Source organism: Arachis stenosperma, chromosome 9 (genome assembly GCF_014773155.1).
Source record: "Arachis stenosperma cultivar V10309 chromosome 9, arast.V10309.gnm1.PFL2, whole genome shotgun sequence".
In the NCBI taxonomy this organism is placed as follows: Eukaryota; Viridiplantae; Streptophyta; class Magnoliopsida; order Fabales; family Fabaceae; genus Arachis; species Arachis stenosperma.
The window spans coordinates 128,372,660-128,396,874 of record NC_080385.1 but is presented as its reverse complement, the minus strand read 5'-3'; the positions used below and the strand labels follow the sequence as shown (position 1 = coordinate 128,396,874).

Here is a 24,215-nt window from a genome sequence, read left to right as displayed (position 1 = left end):
ATAAATTATCCGCTCATCAGCAGGTCGGCAAGGTGAAACACCAAAATCACAGCCCGATCACGACAAAGTCGGCAAGATGAAAACCAAACTCATATTACAAAGCGACAAGTCGGCAAGGTGAAAACCAACTTCACCGTCCGACCACGATGAAAACTGAATTCATCATTTGATTTCGACAAAGTGAAAACAAAATTCACTGCAATACCAAGACGCATTAATCTGAAACGCAAATTTCACTGCCGGATCACGACAAGGTCGGCGGGGTGAAAACCAATTTCACCGCCCGATCATGATAAAAGTCGGGAAAGATGAAACCAGAATTCATCGCCCGATTTCGACAAGGTCGGCAAAAAAGTGAAAGCAGAGTTCATCGCCCGATTATAAAGCAACAGATCGGCAGAAAGTGAAAAACAATTTCACTGCACGATCACGATAAAAGACAACCGTCTGATAAAGGTGAAAACGCGATTCACCCAAAGGACGATCTAGAGATGACAACCACTTTCTACAAATCGGCAAAGATGAACACAGAATAATGTAAGAAGTTATCGAAAGTGATATAAAAAAGAACCTGACGAGGTCTTACGGATCGCTAAAATAATAACTTAAGGACTGGTCGAACGTTAAGAAGTCAAACCAAGTCAACCCAAGTTATAAGTAAACCCTGGAAAGAGGTCTGGCCAACCCTATTAAAGAGGATTACTTTAACTTAGAAGGGCACGACATAACAAGGTCAACCCAAAATGAAAAGTTATACAAGTAATCCCTGAAAGAGATCTGACAAAGATCCAAGAAAGAGGATTACGCTATGACTTAAAGGAGACCGACATAACGAAGTCGGACTCCTACTACAAACAAAGTTATAAAAGTAATCCCTAAAAGAGACCTGATAAAGGTCCAAGAAAGAGGATTACAAAAATAACTTAGAAAGAGATCGACCTAACAAAGTCGGTTTCCTACAAAACAAAGTTATAAAAGTAATCCCTGAAAGAGACCTGACAAAGGTCCAAGAAAGAGGATTACAGACATAACTCAGAAGAGACCGACATGATGAAGTCGGACTCCTACAAAAAGTTACAAAGGTAATCCCTGAAAGAGACTTGAACAAAGTCCAAGAATGAGGATTACCAAGTAACTCAACAGGGCCCGACATGACGAAGTCGGCCCAAAATATAAAGCTACAAAGATAATCCCTAAAAGAGACCTGAACAAGGTCCAAGAAAGAGGATTACCAAGCAACTCGACAGGGTCTGACATGACGAAGTCGGCCCAAACTATAAAGCTACAAAAGTAACCCCTGAAAGAGACCCAAATGAGGTCCAAAAAAGAGGTTTATAGCAACTTGGACCGACAAGAAGAAGTCGGACCAACAAAAGCAACAGCTTGGACCGACAAGAAGAAGTCGGACCAACGAAAGCTACAGCTTGGACCGATACGAAGAAGTCGGACCAACGAAAGCTACAGCTTGGACCGACAAGAAGAAGTCGGACCAACGAAAAACGTGCGCTAAAACGGACATAGCTCTGCCCAAAAAGCCACGGTTCTATGACAAGGCTATCAAAAACTGTTCAGAATGACTAAAAAGTGTTCTACGAAAACACTAAAAAGTCGTCGGACAAATTAGCCCCAAGGACCACCTCGACCAAGCAGAAAATGGACAAAATCAGAAGTGATCAAGAGAGGTCAGACAACAAAGTACTGACACTCTACAAAGATCCACAAAAAGGACAAAGACATCTCACAAACGGCCAGACGAAGGCCAGGAATTCTTTGCTAAAAGGTACGAAGTCTTGAAAAAAGACACTACTTAAAAGGCAAAAGCACAAATCAAAACGGCGCTAAAAAGTCATCCAAACAAACTATAAAAAAGTTCCCCATCGGAACACTACCTAAAAAGTTGTTGGATTATGACTAAAAAGCCCGAGCAGTGAAGACAAACAAGTCAGAAGAAGGCTGAAAAGTCCCCTCAACAAACTAAAAGGGGCAATTCCAGACTCGCACAAGGAGAAACTACTCAAAGATCGACCAAAGTTAGGATGCTTGAGCACGACTTCTCCAAAGAGATCGAAGCTCTGAAAGCACAATCTCGAGGAAAGCTCCAAACTCAAGCAGGGGCAAAGTCATACAGGTCGACGTCAGCTAAAGAAAAGGCGCAAGTACGACTTCAAAAAAGAATAAGCCAAAAGGTTGAGAAACAACTTAAGGCTCAAATGCGCTTAGCCAAAAAGGATACAACTCCACTCAAAGAAGGCACAATCTCAAACAGGGTTACGAATATCATCCAAGACTAAAAAAAAAGGTTCTATATAAAGAACACTAAAAAGTCATGGGACAAGTCATTAAAAGCTCGGATATCAAGCCGCAAGGATAACTTTGCCAAAGCAGAAGGTTGTCAACACAAAACTTAAAGCAAGGCGTGATCCAGAAGGCAAGGGTAGAAAACCCACACTACCACTCAAAAGAGGTTGGACTATGAAGTACCAAACCTCTAGAAAATCTGCAAAGATTGCGAAGCAATCCAGACAGATGCTTGAGCACGACTTCCAAAGAGATCGAAGCTCTGAAAAGCACGATCTCACGGAAAGATCGAACTCAAGCAGGGGCACTGTTCATACCCTGGGTCAAGCTGTCCGACCCGGGATGTTTAGCGACAAGCCGACCGACCTCTTCAGGTCAGACTATCCGACCTCTTCTCAAAGAGCTCGGCCAAATGCCCGACCTCTTCTCAAAAAGCTACGCCAACTCGCCAAAGGAGCCCAAAAGAAGCCCAAAACGAAGGAACACAACCCAATCTAAAGGCAGCCAAAGCCCAGAAAGATAAAGGCAGTTCCCTTGAAGATAAGATGACCTCACTTAAAGATAAGATAAAGATAAGATAAGATAACTAACTTATCTTATCCACAGGAGGCCACATCTCACCATTATAAATACACTGGAGCACCCAGGTATAACTCATACTCTCATTCTACTCAATACCTGCTTAATACCCTTGCTAACTTAAGCATCGGAGTCCCTTGCAGGTACCCCCCACCCTCCGGGGACGAAGGATCAGCACCACCACCAAGTCCAACAAGTCGGACACACCAGCTCCGGCCGCTGTACACCTGCCGTACACGTCGGCTCCGACTAACATAGAAGATCTCGTCCGAGATCGACCTACAGTTTCAGGTAACCCTCGGAACATTTACTATAAAATAATACAATTTTATGTTTTTTATGCTCACATAAATAAATGGCTTATCCATCTTTAGTATTTATTCTCTCTCTTTTTTTATTTCTTTTTTTTAGTGAAATTGATAGTGACTTAGTAAAAAAATATTGTTATTGATGTTTACTTAATAAAAAATATTTAGACTTTGCTTATTCATGTGAATATATACTTATTTGAATTCTTTTTTTTATCAGGTAAAAAGAAACTAGAACATTTTATGATGAGAAAGCAAAGTAAAATTGATGCAATTTTTAAGAGAAAAAGTTACTAAAAATGTTGGAGTTCAAACAAGTCAACCCTCAAGTTTTATTTCACAAGAAGTTTGATGATTGGATTTCTATATGGTCTAGAATTTCACAATAAATTCTCGTTGCATGTATAGTTTCTAAACCAACAATAATCCTTTCATACAAAAATTTGGTTGTCACAAGTAACAAACCCCTAAAAATATAAACCAAAGTATTCGAACCTCGGGTCATTAAAGTGTTCTTGTTATTGGTTATGAAGTATGTTTGGAGTTTTTGAGATAATAGGCAAGAATTGTAAATGGCAAAGGAAATAGACTAACAACTAACAAAGCTCTTGGCAATGTATGAGAACTAGAAGTTCTATCCTAGCTATCCTTATCAATTGTGATGAGAGTTGTTCATTGCTTCCACTTGGTTAACCTCTAACCATGGAGAAAAGTCAAGTGGATGAATTAATTTGATTCCACAAGTCCTAGCTAACTCCTAAGGAAAGACTATCTTAGTGGCATTCAAGTCAATTAGCAATCTCTAATTATCAATCAACAAGAGAGTTTGATAACTCAAGAGTCACTAATTACTCTACCTAGGCCAAGAGGAGCAAAATCTAACTCATAACTAGAAGAAGCATTTAATCAAACACATAAAAGGCATTAAAGGTAAACAACATGAATTGCAAGAATTAAAGAGAGATCTAACTACAAAAACAAGAGATTAACAATAGAGAAACAAAACAATTATGAAACAATAAAGAACTTACCAAATGCATTGAGAAGAAATGTAGATCTACAAGTGAATTCATAAACTACAATTAACAATACAAAGAAACTACAAGAGAAGTAGAATGCTACAACTACAAGAGAAGAATTAAAGATGGAAAAGGAAAATTGAAGCAAAAGAAGAGAGAGATCTAGATCTAAAACTAAGAACCCTAATTCTAGAGAGAAGAGAGAGCTTCTCTCTCTAGAAACTAACTCTAAACTAAAACTAAACTAATTGGTAATTAACTTGTTCATTCCCCTTCAATCCTGAGTTAAATAGCATCAGAAATGAGTTAGATTGGGTCCAAAATGCTTCAAAAATCGCTGGCCACGAGTTGCCTTTAAGTGAGTCATGTGCAGCATCGACGCATATGATAAACCCGGAATTCATGGTTTATTTTGTGCTTAATTTGGGAGGATTTTATCACCTTTTCTCACATTTATTCAATGAAATAGCATGGTTTTGTAATTCTCCCTTGAATTGTGCTTAAATGTGAAAACATGCTTTTTAGGCCATAAAATTGGTGATTTTAATTCACTTTAATTCCATTCGATGCCTTGATATTTTTGTTGAGTGATTTCAGGTTCATAAGGCAAGTATTGGATGGAAGGAGTGAGGAGAAAAGCATGCAAGTGGGAGAACTCATGAAGAAATGAAGGAACCATAAAGCTGTCAAGCCTGACCTCTTTGCACTCAAACAACTATAACTTGAGCTACAAAGGTCTAATTGAGGCGGTTTCAGTTGCATTGGAAAGCTAACATCCAGGGCTTTAAAATGATATAAAATTTATCATAGTTGCTTCGCTTCTAAGGGACGCGCACATGCAATGTACGCGTGCACGCCGATTGAGCACGTGGTTCACTAAAGTGAAATCGTGGCCTGCGAATCCTAGAGCATTTTGGGCCCAACCCAACTCATTTCCAATGCTATTTCATGCAAATTTCAAGCTTGGGCAAAGGGGGAGCAATTAGTTGTAGGATTAGCATCATGTAGTGTAGTTTCTAGAGAGAGAAGCTCCCTCTTCTCTCAAGAATTAGGATTAGAATTTCTTAGATCTAGGTTTAATTCATGCTTTGATTTACGTTTCCTTTACAATTTCTTGTTCCTCTACTCTTCCTCTCTCTAATTTTGTATTTCATTCTTGTAATTGCTTGCTTTGTTGTTGATGCACTCTTCCTTCTTCTATTTTCTTTTAATGCAATTTATGATTCATGTTCTTTTATCATTGATTTGCTTTATTGTTGTTTAAATTCCTTGCAATTGAGTAGTGTAGATTTATATTCCTTGCAATATTAATATACCTTCCTTTTATGCATTCCAAGTGTTTGATAAAATGCTTGGTTGGATCTTAGAGTAGACTTTTGTGCTCTTGGCTTGGGAAGGTAACTTAGGAACTCTTGAGTCACTAATGTCCAAGTGATTGACGATTGGGAGTCATTAATGCTAAATCTCACCAATTGATTAGGTATAGAACTAGGACTTATGGACTTGGATTGATATAGCTCACTTGACTTTTGTAACACCCTACCATACAGAGTCTTATGCTTAAGTCATAATTCAGAGATGGCAAGGTATTACGACCTCTAAAATAAAAATTTAGTACGTATAGTAGTATGAATGATTGATTATAACTAGGAGCCTTTGTAGAAAAAGGGGTAAACAAAAACCGCAACTCAAAAGCGCAACACTCCGATCGATAACGTAACGAACAAGGATAAACCAACGCGAGATTATATATATACAAAGGAGTGTCAAAAACAGGAATATCAAGACTCAAGATCCGGCTGCGAAGATAACCGGTCCGAGCATAACAATATATACATATGATAAAATAAGGAAAACCCCAAAGGTAAACCCAAAGGGACACAAATACATAAAACCTATTCTCTAAAATCTCCCATAAGAGGAGTCATCACAGTTTGTATTATTTAGTGGAGATAAAAGTATCTAAGCAAAACATATAAATCAAAACATAGTCCCGAGAACAAAGGATCTTCGCAAATCTAGAAGTCTCCAGCATGCCTCAGCGGGAAACCTCACGTCCTGCATCTGAAAACCACAAAATCCGCATAGGTGAGAACCAGAGGTCCCCAGCATGGTAACAGCTTCCACATATAATACATAATAATAGAGGAAAGCCAAAGGCAATCCTAGAACTTCCTCCAGATAATATCAAAGCTTATAAACAAGCTAAACCGTATAAGGGCATCTGACTAAAGATTCTTCAGTCTAACTAATACTTCCCTTTCCAATTCCTTCAAACCTCCCAACCACCAGCAGGAGTATATTATAGCAAACACAATTATATCAGACAAAGAATATACAAATAGGAGCAGTTAAGACATTTAGACAATTAGCAAGTAATATGCAGTCAAATAGACAATCTCAAACAATTCACATAGTATGCATATGATGAATGCCTGTCCCTAGTGGCCGATGATATCATCTTGTCGGTTATAGAGCCAACCCGACAAGTCCTGGTCGCTAACCATTGGACTGTCCCTCTGTCATGCATCCCCAAACTCGAGTTATACTCGTTATAAACTTGATCATAAACATGATCCATATCCATCACCCTCACTGGTGAATATTTATGGGGGATCGAGCTCATCCGGGTCTTTCACAGTGCCCGGCCACACTTACGACATAGGGTCAAAAGAGCTTCGAGTCTCAACCTGGAGCACGTGGTGGCTAGCCACTGCTACTACCCAGGGAAACTCATATCTCCGATAGTGGAAGTACAAATCACAATTATCAATAATTCAGCATAAACATGCATGAATTCTCATCCATGGATCAACATCCATATCAGCCACTCCGGCTTACGGTTCAATCCAGAACCAGCCAATATTCATAGCATACACAGCTATTCCGGCTCACGGTTAAATCCATAACCAGCCAATATTCATAGCATACACAGCTATTCCGGCTCACGGTTAAATCCATAACCAGCCATTTCATTAACAATTACAGCCTTTCGGCCCATGGCATAACAAGCACTTCCACCACCATCCTCCGCATCTCACATAATCATATTGATCCTCATTGATCATTCATTTTTCCCTTGCTTCACTCGCAAGTTACCTCATTCACTAGCCCCTTTCTAATAGTTAGGCATGTCATAATGATTTAAGACATAACTGGTGAGATCGGAGGCTTAGAAGTATGAGATTTGGCTTTTAAAACTCAAAAATCAACTTTGGGATGAAAACAGGACCACGCGTACGCGCACTCCACGCGCACGCGTGGATGGCCTCAAAAACTCATCGACGCGCAAGCGTCATGCACGCTAACGCGTGGATTCCAAAATTTGCCAATCGACGCGCACGCGTCAACCACGCGTACGCGCGGGTGTTCTTGTGCCCCAGGCACAATACCGGCACAGCTCTGGCATAACTCTCTGTAAAATGGCTGGACATTGGGTGCAGCACAATCGGCGCGCCCGCGCACATCACGCGTATGCGTGGATGGCACTTTTCGGAAGATCGGCGCGTACGCGCCAGGTGCGCCCACGCGCAAGGGGTCATTCTGCTAAAAGTTTTCTAAGTTAAAAGCTGCAGAATTCACAGATTTACACCCCAATCTTCCAACGGACATAACTTCCTCATTTTAAATCGTTTTTCACCCGTTCTTCGAACGGCACGGACATCCCGGATCCAATTTCATTTCTAAATAGATTTGGTACAAAACGGAGATCCGTAGTCCAAGTTATGTCCCGTCAAAGTATGCCCAAAAAAACCATATTTTCATACAAAACCACAATATGCCATTTTCAAAACAAACCATTTTCAACTCTTTTCAAAATCAACCAAAACATGCCATTTTCATCCCTTTTCTTTGAAATCAATCAAAATGTATCAAGCTCAACATCAAGCCTCCTCAACTCACACATTGACACATTACCACCAATTACCAAAATCACTATCTCATCATTTTACCCCACTTCACCCAAGTGGCTCAAACTCAAACACATTGACATATCATATACTATTCCTCATGCCAATTCTCAACAATACCAATTCCAATAAATCATCATTATACATAATCAATATCATATTCACCATCAACATGGTTCAACCCACAATTCAACCATAACTAATCATCAAGCATATATCACAACATGCATACTTCTCATACATCATATCATTAAGGCATCAATACTCATCATCACATATATGACCACATCATATATCTCAATCATTTAACAACATCAACCATTCAATGCCTATCTTAGGGCCTCTAGCCTAAGTATTTCCTACCACATTACATATTAGATACGGGAAACCGAAACCATACCTTAGCCGAATTTCCCAAGCTCCACCGGAGCACTTCCAAACCACTTATCCACAAGCTCTCAAAGCCTCAAAACCTCCAAGAACAGATTTTTTACCACCAAACCCTTTCCAAGCTTTTCAAAGTCACCAATCAAGCTCCAATATCTACACATACACAACCTAAGCCACAACCATCGTACCCATACACAACATCTCAAAACCCAAACATCATAGAACAACAAAATTACACTAGGTTTGAGAATCTTACCACACCCAAGGTCCAAGGAGACAAGATTAACCTTCTCCTTCAAGAGAGTTGGGTCCTATAACATCAAAGAACCCAAAATATCAACATTTCACCCATGAAACTCGAAAATAGGGGCTGAGATTTCGAACAGCAACACGTGGCTTACCTCAAGATTGATTGTATGGGTTTTGTAGAGCTCTCCACGGTGAACGCGTGGCCGCAAACGCGGCGGCAATCGGAGCTCTAGATCAAAAGTTATGGTGATTTGAAGATCAACCAAGGGAGAGAACTTGAGAGAGTGTTCGTCCTCCCTTTCTTTCTAATTTCAGCTTGTGTGTGTAACAAATGAGGAGAGAGAGTGCTGAAAACTAGGGTTTTGGTTAAGTTATGTTGGGCCAAGGGCCCACTTTGGGTCCAATTGGCCCGGTTTGGCCCGTTCGGTCCAATCTTGGTCCGAATTCTATAAAATTGGTACCAAAATTCTCGTCTCAATCTCCTCTATCACATTTAGCCATAAAAATCACATTTTAGGCTTTCTAGATTAAATTCTCATTTATGGGTTAATTAGCTGTTAATTAACCGGGTTTTACATTCTACCCACCTAATTGGGAATTTTGCCCACAAAATTCAAATGCAATTACCTGAGAATAAATGCGGATAATCCGTTCGCATCTCCGACTCAAGTTCCCAAGTGTGTTCCTCAACACCGCCTCGACTCCAAGCCACTTTCACTAAAGAAACCTCTTTTCCACGCAACCGTTTAATACTAGTATCATCAATTCTGACTGGAGTCACTGGAAGCGTCAAATCTTCCCTTAACTGAACCGACTCAGGTTCTAACACATGGCTAGCGTCAGGAGTGTACTTCCGAAGCTGCGACACGTGAAACACGTCGTGCAGGTTCGAAAGATGAGGTGGTAGAGCCATCCGATACGCCACCGGTCCAATCCTCTCTAGGATCTGAAATGGACCAATGTATCGAGGATTCAACTTCTTTGCCTTAATCGCCCTACCTACTCCCGTAGTCGGAGTAACCTTAAGAAAAACATGGTCCCCTTCCTCAAATTCTAAGGGCTTTCGCCTTTGATCGGCGTAACTCTTTTGACGACTCTGCGCCGTAAGCATCCTATCACGGATTTTCTTGACTTGTTCAGTAGTCTCAGCTATCATTTCCGGCCCCAACAAGCTTTTCTCCCCAGCTTCATACCAACATAGTGGGGATTGGCATTTCCTCCCATACAAGGCCTCATACGGAGCCATTCCAATGCTCGCATGATAACTATTATTGTATGCAAACTCCACTAATGGCATATACCGGTCCCAACTCACCGGTTGGTCCAAAACACAAGCTCTCAACATATCCTCTAGTGTTTGGATCGTCCTCTCAGATTGACCATCTGTTTGAGGATGGTAAGCCGTGCTCAAGCTTAATCGGGTTCCAAAAGCTTTCTGAAATGCACCCCAAAACCTTGAAGTGAAACGAGGATCTCTATCAGAGATTATAGTAGCAGGTACACCATGGAGTCTCACAATCTCCTTTATGTATAACCGTGCTAGCTCCTCAAGGGTGTAAGTCATACGATTGGGCAAAAAGTGAGTTGACTTCGTCAGTCGGTCCACAATTACCCAGATGGCATCAAAACCAGCTCTAGTCCTTGGCACTCCCGACACAAAGTCCATTGCAATACTTTCCCACTTCCATTGTGGAATCTCTAGAGGTTGCAACATCCCGGAAGGTCTTTGATGTTCAATCTTTACCTTTTGACAAGTTAAGCACTTTGATACATATTCCGCCACATCATTCTTCATACCCGGCCACCAAAACATCGCCTTTAAATCATGGTACATCTTAGTACTTCCCGGGTGAATGGAGAATCCACTTTTGTGTGCCTCCTTTAAAATATCTTGCCTCAAAGTGCCAACATCCGGCACAATGATCCTACCCTTGAATCTCCATAACCCATCTTTTTCTTCCGACACTCTCCACTGTTTTCCTTGCTCAATAGCCGGTAACACCTTCCATAAGGCTTCATCATTCTGATGAGCCTTTAGGAGTTCGGACTTAAAGTCACTTGAGATTTCTAATCTGCTCAAACACAAGGTTCCGGATACTTTTTGAGCACCAATTTTCAGACTCTCAAATCCCTTGAGCAACTTCTCCTCTGGAAGCATCATCCAAGCCGCATATAATGACTTCCGACTTAACGCATCTGCCACTACGTTTGCCTTTTCCGGATGGTAATGCAACTCAAAGTCGTAGTCCTTCAACAATTCCATCCACCTTCTCTGCCTCTTATTAAGCTCTTTCTGATCAAAGAGATACTTCAAGCTCTTATGATCAGAGAAGACTTGGAACTTAACCCCATAGAGATAATGCCTCCACACCTTCAAGGCAAACACAACCGCAGCGAGTTCCAAATCATGTGTAGGGTAACTAACTTCATGAGGTCTCAACTGTCGTGAGGCATATGCCACCACATTATGGTGCTGCATCAGCACGCACCCTAAACCATTTAATGAGGCATCACAATACACCTCAAATGGCTCATTCGGCTCGGGTAACACTAACACAGGTGCAGTAGTCAACTTTTCCTTCAACGTCTGAAAGCTCTCCTCGCACTCAGGAGTCCAAACAAATGGAGTGTCTTTGCGGGTTAACTTTGTCATTGGCAAAGCTATCTGTGAAAAGCCCTTGATAAACCTTCAGTAATAGCCAGCTAAACCCAGAAAACTCCTTATCTCTGTTATGGTGGTTGGTTGTTTCCAATCCATCACCGCCTCCACCTTAGTTGGGTCTACGGCTATTCCCTTCTTACTCACCACGTGGCCCAAAAACTTCACCTCGCTCTTCCAAAACTCACACTTAGACAGTTTTGCATAAAGTTTCTTCTCCTTTAGAATCTGCAACACGGTCCTCAAGTGTTCCGCATGCTCTTCTTCAGTCTTGGAATAAATTAGTATGTCATCAATGAAGACAACAACGAATTTATCCAGAAACGGACGGAAAACTCTATTCATGTAATCCATGAATACCGCAGGAGCATTCGTCGACCCAAAAGACATTACAGTGTACTCGTAATGACCATAACGAGTCCTGAAAGCGGTCTTAGGGATATCCTCGCCCCTCACCCTTATCTGGTGATAACCGGATCGCAAATCAATCTTGGAGAAAACTCCAGCTCCTTGTAACTGATCCATGAGATCATCAATTCTTGGCAATGGGTACTTATTCTTTATTGTAACCTTGTTCAACTGCCTGTAATCCACACAGAGCCGCATACTCCCATCTTTCTTCTTCACTAGTGGCACTGGAGCACCCCATGGAGAAACACTTGGTCGTATAAAATTCTTTCCCAATAAATCCTCTAACTGAGACTTTAGCTCGTTCATCTCTAATGGTGACATCCTATAAGGAGCACTTGAGATTGGTCCCGTCCCGGGCACCAACTCAATAGCAAACTCAACCTCTCGGTTAGGTGAAAACTCATCAATATCATCGGGAAACACTTCTGGAAACTCACACACAACCGGAATCTGTTCCAACCTTTGATCATCTCCTGAAACACCCGCGGTTAACAACATGATACCCTGACATTCGATTCCAGAACAGTTCACCATCATCGAATTCAAGTAATAATTATTTACCACGACCGGCCCTTCGGTATCCTCCGGCATAAAGTACACCGACTTTGTAGAACAATCTAGCAGAACATGGTTCTTAGATAACCAATCCAATCCCAAGATAAGATCAAGACCGATCATCGGTAAGCAGACCAAATTATGAACAAAATCACGCTGCTTGAACCTAAAGGAAACTTCCGGGCATCCTAGCCTAGTTACCGTGGCTTCATGGGTAGCATTGTACACTCTTAGATCATAACCTAAGGTTACAATCTTCAAGCCTAACTCATGGGCTTTCACAAATGCAATTAATGAATGTGATGCTCCCGAACCAAATAAAGCATTTAAAGTTTGACCAGCCATTTCACAGTTACCTCTAATAAGTGTCTCAGATCCCTCGGCACCTATAGTTGAAGTGGTGAACACCCGACCAGTCTGCTGTGCTTTTCCTGCACCTTGTTTTTTCTTCTCCGGGCAGTTTGGGACCTTATGTCCCGCCTTACCACAGAAGTAGCACAAACCCCATCCGGCCATGCGCGGGACTCCCAGATGGTGACTTCCACACCTAGCGCAAGCTTGCTCATTCTGTGGCTGCTTCCCAAACCTTTTTCCTTGGGAGTTGTTGTTGTTGGGCCTCCTAAAAGAGCCTCCCCGCTTGGAACGCGGACCTCTAGGTGCAAAGCTCTTCTCTCGGTTCCGTGGGAATGATCCCTTGTGACTCCCTTTCTCAGCAGCTGCCTTCTTCACATACTCTTCAGCAACCCCACACTTGTTCACCAACACAACGGAAGTTCTGATCTCTATTGGTCCCTGAGCTCCATTTTCGTCGTTGCCATAGTTGCTCATCTGTTGTTCAAGAGCCTCTGCAGTGGCCCACATAGCCGCAGCCATGTTCCCCAATGCCGCCATAAGGTCTACCGGGTTATTCGAGTTATTATCCGGTGCACGAGCATTCGTACGACCTCTCGCACTACCTCTACCGCGTCCACGAGGCGCCATCTGGTTCCTATACACACTAAACAATCGATATTAAGTTGATCAGTCTCAATATCGGAAGTCTAGTGCTTCAAAGTCCCAAATGCATGCTCATGAATGTTTATGCCAATTATATCAAGCAGATATACTAATAGCACATAACACACACACAGAGAATGCACAGAAGCATAGTCAGTCCATCCCCCAGGCTCTACAGGAATGAACTGCTCTGATACCATAATGTAACACCCTACCATACAGAGTCTTATGCTTAAGTCATAATTCAGAGATGGCAAGGTATTACGACCTCTAAAATAAAAATTTAGTACGTATAGTAGTATGAATGATTGATTATAACTAGGAGCCTTTGTAGAAAAAGGGGTAAACAAAAACCGCAACTCAAAAGCGCAACACTCCGATCGATAACGTAACGAACAAGGATAAACCAACGCGAGATTATATATATATACAAAGGAGTGTCAAAAACAGGGATATCAAGACTCAAGATCCAGCTGCGAAGATAACCGGTCCGAGCATAACAATATATACATATGATAAAATAAGGAAAACCCCAAAGGTAAACCCAAAGGGACACAAATACATAAAACCTATTCTCCAAAATCTCCCATAAGAGGAGTCATCACAGTTTGTATTATTTAGTGGAGATAAAAGTATCTAAGCAAAACATATAAATCAAAACATAGTCCCGAGAACAAAGGATCTTCGCAAATCTAGAAGTCTCCAGCATGCCTCAGCGGGAAACCTCACGTCCTGCATCTGAAAACCACAAAATCCGCATGGGTGAGAACCAGAGGTCCCCAGCATGGTAACAGCTTCCACATATATAATACATAATAATAGAGGAAAGCCAAAGGCAATCCTAGAACTTCCTCCAGATAATATCAAAGCTTATAAACAAGCTAAACCGTATAAGGGCATCTGACTAAAGATTCTTCAGTCTAACTAATACTTCCCTTTCCAATTCCTTCAAACCTCCCAACCACCAGCAGGAGTATATTATAGCAAACACAATTATATCAGACAAAGAATATACAAATAGGAGCAGTTAAGACATTTAGACAATTAGCAAGTAATATGCAGTCAAATAGACAATCTCAAACAATTCACATAGTATGCATATGATGAATGCCTGTCCCTAGTGGCCGATGATATCATCTTGTCGGTTATAGAGCCAACCCGACAAGTCCTGGTCACTAACCATTGGACTGTCCCTCTGTCATGCATCCCCAAACTCGAGTTATACTCGTTATAAACTTGATCATAAACATGATCCATATCCATCACCCTCACTGGTGAATATTTATGGGGGATCGAGCTCATCCGGATCTTTCACAGTGCCCGGCCACACTTACGACATAGGGTCAAAAGAGCTTCGAGTCTCAACCTGGAGCACGTGGTGGCTAGCCACTGCTACTACCCAGGGAAACTCATATCTCCGATAGTGGAAGTACAAATCACAATTATCAATAATTCAGCATAAACATGCATGAATTCTCATCCATGGATCAACATCTATATCAGCCACTCCGGCTTACGGTTCAATCCAGAACCAGCCAATATTCATAGCATACACAGCTATTCCGGCTCACGGTTAAATCCATAACCAGCCAATATTCATAGCATACACAGCTATTCCGGCTCACGGTTAAATCCATAACCAGCCATTTCATTAACAATTACAGCCTTTCGGCCCATGGCATAACAAGCACTTCCACCACCATCCTCCGCATCTCACATAATCATCTTGATCCTCATTGATCATTCATTTTTCCCTTGCTTCACTCGCAAGTTACCTCATTCACTAGCCCCTTTCTAATAGCTAGGCATGTCATAATGATTTAAGACATAACTGGTGAGATCGGAGGCTTAGAAGTATGAGATTTGGCTTTTAAAACTCAAAAATCAACTTTGGGATGAAAACAGGGCCACGCGTACGCGCACTCCACGCGCACGCGTGGATGGCCTCAAAAACTCATCGACGCGCAAGCGTCATGCACGCTAATGCGTGGATTCCAAAATTTGCCAATCGACGCGCACGCGTCAACCACGCGTACGCGCGGGTGTTCTTGTGCCCCAGGCACAACACCGGCACAGCTCTGGCATAACTCTCTGTAAAATGGCTGGACATTGGGTGCAGCACAATCGGCGCGCCCGCGCACATCACGCGTACGCGTGGATGGCACTTTTCGGAAGATCGGCGCGTACGCGCCAGGTGCGCCCACGCGCAAGGGGTCATTCTGCTAAAAATTTTCTAAGTTAAAAGCTGCAGAATTCACAGATTTACACCCCAATCTTCCAACGGACATAACTTCCTCATTTTAAATCGTTTTTCACCCGTTCTTCGAACGGCACGGACATCCCGGATCCAATTTCATTTCTAAACAGATTTGGTACAAAACGGAGATCCGTAGTCCAAGTTATGTCCCGTCAAAGTATGCCCAAAAAAACCATATTTTCATACAAAACCACAATATGCCATTTTCAAAACAAACCATTTTCAACTCTTTTCAAAATCAACCAAAACATGCCATTTTCATCCCTTTTCTTTGAAATCAATCAAAATGTATCAAGCTCAACATCAAGCCTCCTCAACTCACACATTGACACATTACCACCAATTACCAAAATCACTATCTCATCATTTTACCCCACTTCACCCAAGTGGCTCAAACTCAAACACATTGACATATCATATACTATTCCTCATGCCAATTCTCAACAATACCAATTCCAATAAATCATCATTATACATAATCAATATCATATTCACCATCAACATGGTTCAACCCACAATTCAACCATAACTAATCATCAAGCATATATCACAACATGCATACTTCTCATACATCATATCATTAAGGCATCAATACTCATCATCACATATATGACCACATCATATATCTCAATCATTTAACAACATCAACCATTCAATGCCTATCTTAGGGCCTCTAGCCTAAGTATTTCCTACCACATTACATATTAGATATGGGAAACCGAAACCATACCTTAGCCGAATTTCCCAAGCTCCACCGGAGCACTTCCAAACCACTTATCCACAAGCTCTCAAAGCCTCAAAACCTCCAAGAACAGATTTTTCACCACCAAACCCTTTCCAAGCTTTTCAAAGTCACCAATCAAGCTCCAATATCTACACATACACAACCTAAGCCACAACCATCATATCCATACACAACATCTCAAAACCCAAACATCATAGAACAACAAAATTACACTAGGGTTGAGAATCTTACCACACCCAAGGTCCAAGGAGACAAGATTAACCTTCTCCTTCAAGAGAGTTGAGTCCTATAACATCAAAGAACCCAAAATCTCAACATTTCACCCATGAAACTCGAAAATAGGGGCTGAGATTTCGAACAGCAACACGTGGCTTACCTCAAGATTGATTTTATGGGTTTTGTAGAGCTCTCCACGGTGAACGCATGGCCGCAAACGGGGCGGCAATTGGAGCTCTAGATCAAAAGTTATGGTGATTTGAAGATCAACCAAGGGAGAGAACTTGAGAGAGTGTTCTTCCTCCCTTTCTTCCTAATTTCAGCTTGTGTGTGTAACAAATGAGGAGAGAGAGTGCTGAAAACTAGGGTTTTAGTTAAGTTATGTTGGGCCAAGGGCCCACTTTGGGTCCAATTGGCCCGGTTTGGCCTGTTCGGTCCAATCTTGGTCCGAATTCTATAAAATTGGTACCAAAATTCTCGTCTCAATCTCCTCTATCACATTTAGCCATAAAAATCACATTTTAGGCTTTCTAGATTAAATTCTCATTTATGGGTTAATTAGCCGTTAATTAACCGGGTTTTACAACTTTCCTCTACTATTAGTTAGGGGTTAACTTAGTGGGATTGATCCTTGCCAATTCTCATGTTGTGGTTAGTGATAAGGATAGAGATCCTTGACCACCAACCCTTGCCAAGGCCTTCTTGTCATTTGATTTCTTTTACCATTTACTTTTCATGTCTCTCATCCAAAACCCCAAAAATATACCTCATAACCAATAACAAGACACTTTATTGTAATTCTTAGGGAGAACGACCCGGAGTCCAAATACTCTGGTGAATTCTTATTTGGGGTTTGTTCTTTGTGACAACCAAAATTTTTGTATGAAAGGATTATTGATTGGTTTAGAAACTATACTTACAACGAGATTTCATTTCTGAAATTCTAAACCGTTAAGAACCCGATCATTAGCGTACGTGTACATCACATGTATGTGTCCTTAAATTTCAGGCAAATATGGCAAATTTTATATTATTTTGAAGCCCCGGATGTTAGCTTTCAAACGAAACTAAAACCGCTTCATTTAGACCTCTATAGCACAAGTTATGATCGATTAAGTGCAAAGAGGTCGGGATTGACAGCTTTGCGATTCCTTCATTTCTTCATGAGTTCTCCATTTCTACATGCTTTTTCTTCATCCCCTCAATTCAATATTTGCCTCCTAAACCTGAAATCACTTAACAAACATATCAAGGCATCTAATGGAATCAAAGTGAATTAAATTTAGCTATTTTAAGACCTAAAAAGCATATTTTCACTCTTAAGCACAGTTAAAGGAGAATTTATGAAACCATGCTATCTTAGTGAATAAATGGGAGAAGAGTTGACGAAATCCTCTAAATTCAACAGAAAATAACCCTAAAAATGGGATTTATCAAAGTTCAAGTAAGTGAACTCTCTAATCTTACTCAAAATACACATCAACATGAAGCCAAAGTTCCAAGATTAGAAAGAGATATTGATATCTCTTTACTAGAAAGGGATCCATGAAAGCGACGTCCAATTTGATAGTATAATGTCAATGAACGTGATAAGATTCCTAGAGCATATATAATAGCTGGTCTATACCAACCAAAAAATATTAGCTATTCAGCTTCTGGTAATAATAATCACCGTCGATATATTCAATCTTTTGGGTCTAAAAAATTTTCAAGTCGGTTAAAATATTCACCAGAAAAGATGTTGCTTATTGTTTGCCTTACTACTTGTTTGGTAAACATTATGGTGCTCGCAATGATGGAAAAAATACATTTTCAGAGTTAGAATTTAGTAATTGGAAGAAAGTAAACAATGGAGTGAATTGTGCATTTGTATGTCATGAGGGTTCTAGTCCTAATAATTCTCCCCATAATTTATGTGTGAAATCTTTTGATGATTTAATGGCTCAATCTAAGCATATAGACAAAGTTCTTGATAGGCATAGTGATGAAACAATTTCAAATAATCGCTTAAGATTGAAGACATATATTGATGCTATTCGATGGATTGCATTTCAAGCATGTGCATTTAGAGGCGGCAATGAAAGTCCTGGATCTTTGAATAGGGGAAATTTTATTAAGTTAAATAAACTTTTAGCTTCCCGTAATCAGAATGTTAATAATGTTATCCTTGAAAATTTTCCTGGAAATACTCAATATATATCTCCCGGTGTTCAAAAAGATATATTGCATATCTTTGCTAGAAAAGTGCGTGGAACACTTCGAGAAGAAATTGGTGATTCTAAATTTTGTATAATTATTTATGAAGCAAGAGATTAGTCAAAGCGAGAACAAATGTCTGTGGTTTTGAGATTTGTAGACAAGCACGATTGTGTTAAAGAAATATTTTTTTGATCTTATACATGTTTCTTATATGTGTTCTTTGACATTGAAAACAGAAATTTCATCAGTTCTTTTTCATCATAATCTTGATGTTCAAAATCTTAGGGGACAAGCGTATGATGGAGCTAGTAATATGCGTGGTGAGTTAAATGAATTGCAAGCTCTACTTTTGAAAGATTGCCCTTTTGCTTATTACATTCATTGTCTTGCTCATCGATTAGAATTAGCACTTATTTCTGCAGCCAAAGAAGTTTGCTATATTCATCAATTCTTTTCAAAACTTACACTAATTGTGAATGTTGTGACTGTTTCTCCTAAATGTCATGATCAGTTAAGGGTTGCTCAAGCAAGTAATGTTGCAAACTTAATTGCCAATGATCAAATTGTGACAGGTAGTGGACTTAATCAAAGAGTTGAAAATACTAGATGGGAGTCTCATTTGAATTCTGTACGTAGCTTGCTATGCATTTTTTATGCTACTTGTGAAGTTCTTCAAAAAACACTGAAGAAGGTAATTTTTCCACTCGTGATAATGTTAGTGCTGCTTATGATGCTATCACATCCTTTAAATTTGTCTTTGTTTTGCATTTGATAAGAAATATTTTAGAAGTTGTTAGTCATGATCTTTATCAAGTTTTCAATGACAAAATCAAGACATATTGAATGCTTTAACTCTGGTTTCTACTACCAAGACTTTAATCTAAAGAATGAGAGAATTGTGTTGGGAGGCTTTCATAAAAGAAGTTATATTATTTTGTGAGAAACATGAAGTTGAAGTTCCTGATATGAATGCATTGCATATTTCTAGAAGAGGCCGAACTCACAAAATTGGTAAACAAATTTCAGTGGAGCATCATTACCATGTTAATTTATTTATGGCTGTAATTGATACATAATTGCAAGAGCTTAATGAAAGATTCAATGATAATATGGTGGAATCACTTACTTTAAGTTCAACTTTAGATCCCAGAGATAATTATAAGTTTTTCAGTATCAACGAAGTATGTGAATTAGTAGAACGTTAATGGTTTTATCTGTGACTTCAGTGACCAAGAGAAATTTCACATTAGAATGCAAGCTCAACATTATGAACTTGATGTTCCTAATCATGTTGAGTTAACCAACTTGTGCACAATTTCAGAGTTATGTCAAGGATTAACGAAGACAGGAAAGTCTTTTACATATCATTTGATTGATCGTTTGATTCGCTTGGTATTAACTCTCCCTGTTTCAACTGTTACAATTGAGAGATCATTTTCAGCTATGAATATTGTAAAGAATAGACTTAGAAACAAAATAGAAGATGAAATTCTTACTAATTGTCTTTTGATTTACATTGAGAAAATTGCTGAAAGATTTGACACAGATTTGATCATCAAGGAATTTTATGATATAAAGAATCGATGTATATCACTTCGTTAGTAAAAAGTGCACATATTTTTCTATACTTTAAATATATATTTTCTATTGGTATATTTTTATAATACATCTTACATTATAATTTATTTACATATTTTTTCAAATATTATATATGTTATGGCCCCTATGATAACATTTTTGGATCCGTTCTTAGTCGTAAGAGGATTTTGGGGAGAGTATGAATATATGGTGTGTTTAGAAATAAAAATAGGTAACAGTTATTTAATTTTTTTAAAAAAATTAAGTATATTTACTAAAGTTTTATTTTAAATGTTGTCTAAAATATAATTTTTAGCTACATTACCAATATTTTAATAGCTACATTGCCAATATTTTAATACATATTAAAAGATAAATGTTACTAAATATCTAAAATATAATAGTGGGTGAATTTGGTAAGCTTACTGCTGGCATATAGTTGGTGGCATAAATTTAATTAATTGGAAAGTTACTAAGAATGGTATGGTTTTGGTTTGTACAGATAATGATAAATCCTCCGGAACGTCATTTTAGTTAAGGACTCCAAGATTTCAAATTTCACGACAAGGACTTGGTGTTGTACTATATAAACTCGTTTTGTCTTAGGTTATTTGTCGCACCTATTTTCACTAGAGTTTCTTATTCCTTCTTCCAAGTTTCTAAGCTTCTTTGTCCTGTGTTTCTTCTTGCTTATTTGAAATAGAGAAAATGGCCATTCAAGCTGAGCAACCTACCCATGGTTTGATTATGTTTTTCTTCTTCTTTTAAAAAAAAGTATTGGAGTGTTATTTTTTTAGGTAGAAAATTTCATATCTCAATTTTTTTTCTAGGGTCCCAAGTTGAGGGGAAGAAGAACGTGCACACCGAAGAAACCAGTGAGCTTGTGTCGGCGGCAAAGGACAGAACGTTTAAGGCCCCAGAAAGCAATGCATTTGGCCAATCCTTCAAGTTTCAGTTCCCCTTTCAATATTCTCTTTTATTTGATTTTTATTTCTTTGATTTAAAATTTATGATGATGATTTTAAGCAGATAACGGCCATATTTGACATAAAATCACTCATCTAAAAAAATTTAAATTAATATAATAAGACATATAAATAATTATATCTATAATATAAATTTTGACATATATATAAAAGTCTTATTTAAACTTAAAATGAGATTGTGTATAGATATTATTTTCTTTTAAGATTTTTTGTCTTAATTTTTTTAATAATAAAAATTAAACTCTAACTTTCTTTAGTAATAGAAAAGACACATAAATTGCTACATTTCTTTATCTAATATTTTTAACAATTTGATTTTGTTTTAAATGTTAAATATGCAACTAATTACATATGTCAATATAATTTAAAAATAAAAAACCTAACTTAAACTTAGTTTGCTCTAATTTTACTACATAAAGGGCGAGAAAAATTTTGTATCTTTGTGACCCACGTGCTCTCAATAAAACTGAAATTTTTTTTTATATTTTTGAAAGAATTTAATTTTGATCACAAAGTAAAGCACTTTTTATATATATATATACCAAATTATATATCAATAAATATAACAACTTTTTATATATAATTACTGTTTAATAATTATTTAAAATAATAAATATTATTAGATAATTGTGTAAAATAATTTACAAATTTGTAACTCTTCTTAAAAAACTTACATATATCATGGAATATTACACGTACAAACTTGTAAAAATTGGTTCAAATATCGATCAAAGTAAAATTAGTCTTCTAATGAAATTGTTTGGCAGGGATTATGATATTGAAAGTGAAAGACAAAAAAGTGTGGAAGAATTCTATAAATTGCAACACATTAATCAGACATACGATTTCGTAAGCCAAATTCTTATTTTCCTCAAACATGTTTATATATACTAATACACAATAACATGAAAGCTCAATGCTAATAATTCATGAAAATTCCATTTTCTAATAATATAGGTAAAGAAAATGAGGGAGCATTATAAAAAATTGGACAAAGCAGAAATGAGTATATGGGAATGTTGTGAGTTACTTAATGAAGTAGTGGATGATAGTGATCCTGATTTGGATGAACCTCAAATTCAACATTTGTTGCAAACTGCAGAAGCTATTAGAAAAGATTATCCTAACGAAGATTGGTTACATTTGACTGCTCTCATCCATGGTAATTAAATTTGAAATCTTAGATTTTTTTTTAATTTTCTATTATAAAGGTTAATTAGTTTAATTTTAGTTATTTTTTGTCATTTTGTTTTAAGAACGCTTTTTCATTATTGATAGATAGTTAATATGAATTGACAAATGAATATTTGTTTATTTCAGATCTTGGAAAGATTCTTCACCTTCCTCAATTCGGTGAGCTTCCTCAATGGGCTGTTGTTGGTGAGAATTTTTCTTATTCTTTATGATATTTTTTTTTGAAATGAAATAATCTTTTGACTATTATTTTTTAGAAATAAAATTTAATTACAATATTTAAAATTAATTATCATTTTAAAACCATAATATAAAACCAAATTTTTATTAGGTCATTTACGGCTACATTAAGGTTGAGAGAGTGTAAATAATTAATTATAAAAATATTTGTGTTGTAATTATTTTGATTCAATTTACAATATTTTAAATAAGACACATCCCTATATTTCATGTATAATTATTTTATCACTCTTTAAATTCCCAATTAGCTAGTTTTGGCATGTTACTTTAAATTTAAAATTTTAACCAAATGATTAAATATATATATTTGCAGGGGATACCTTTCCTGTTGGTTGTGCCTTTGATGAAAAAAATGTTCACCACAAGGTAGCCTTCCTCTTCTAACAAAACTATAAAAATGACCCCTTTTTTTTCATGTCTCTAAAACAATCATGTTAAATTTATATTAAAATCAGTAATTAGTATAAAATACATATTAAAATATAAAATATATATTAAAAATAAGTTAAATTATACATATATTTATATATAATATATAATGGTTAATTTTAATATACAAATAATTTTTTTTAATCTAAAATTATCATCGACCAATAATATAAACTTTTTCTATGCTTCAGTATTTCAAGAAAAACCCAGATAGCAAAAATCCTGCTTATAACACTAAAGAAGGAGTCTATAGTAAAGGGTGTGGATTAGACAATGTACTCATGTCATGGGGACATGATGACTATATGTATATGGTGAGTAATTAAATATATAGTTACAATTTATATATAATTTGTTTATTATTTTGTTCAAGATATATAATAAATTTATACTTCACTTGAATTTATAGGTAGCAAAGGAAAATGGAACCACTTTACCTTCACCTGGGTTATTCATTATTAGATATCACTCATTTTATCGTAAGTATCTTTATTTACTATGTAGTAAATATGATCTCTATAGCAAAAGCAAAGTTTTGGTGGACGTTGAAAAAGTGAAGCCATACTATCAATCACTTATTGACAAGGTGGGGCACAAATTTCAGATGGATTATTATTTGAATTCCTTTTCTTGTTTCTTAATGTGACGTTCTTACTTTTCTTTTTGGATGCTTTTATAGTATTTCCCAGCAAAGTTGAAGTGGTGAAGAATCAATATAAGCTAATGGATCTACCCCAAGGGCCTGGAGGGAATTGATTAATTTTCCTTGAGAGCAAGTTAAAAAATAAGTTGAGACATATATATCAGCCTATTATTACCTAGGTTGTAATGTATTCATTTCACAAACAGATTGCTTCATATGAGGCTTTTGAGTGATATATATACTCAATAATATGATGTAAAATATTAAAATGAATGAATGATGGATGTACCTGTATATATATAAATTCTTATTCATATATATTGTATCAACCCCGGTTTTCGAGTACGCGAGAT

At 37.9% G+C, this 24,215-nt stretch overlaps 2 protein-coding genes across 2 annotated transcripts; both read left to right on the top strand.

Moving 5' to 3' along the window:
- Window positions 1-18,531: 18,531 nt before the first annotated feature.
- On the top strand, window positions 18,532-20,394 carry LOC130949921 (uncharacterized). The gene is made up of 4 exons (XM_057878518.1): window positions 18,532-18,865; window positions 19,029-19,222; window positions 19,304-19,483; window positions 19,990-20,394. Exons 1-4 carry the CDS (start codon window positions 18,532-18,534, stop codon window positions 20,392-20,394), a joined length of 1,113 nt encoding a protein of 370 aa, XP_057734501.1.
- Window positions 20,395-21,265: 871 nt separating this feature from the next.
- On the top strand, window positions 21,266-23,925 carry LOC130951641 (inositol oxygenase 5-like). Its single transcript, XM_057880338.1, has 8 exons — window positions 21,266-21,318; window positions 22,124-22,205; window positions 22,314-22,518; window positions 22,677-22,736; window positions 23,104-23,156; window positions 23,411-23,533; window positions 23,629-23,805; window positions 23,899-23,925. Exons 3-8 carry the CDS (start codon window positions 22,323-22,325, stop codon window positions 23,923-23,925), a joined length of 636 nt encoding a protein of 211 aa, XP_057736321.1. The 5' UTR covers window positions 21,266-21,318; window positions 22,124-22,205; window positions 22,314-22,322.
- Window positions 23,926-24,215: the final 290 nt, after the last annotated feature.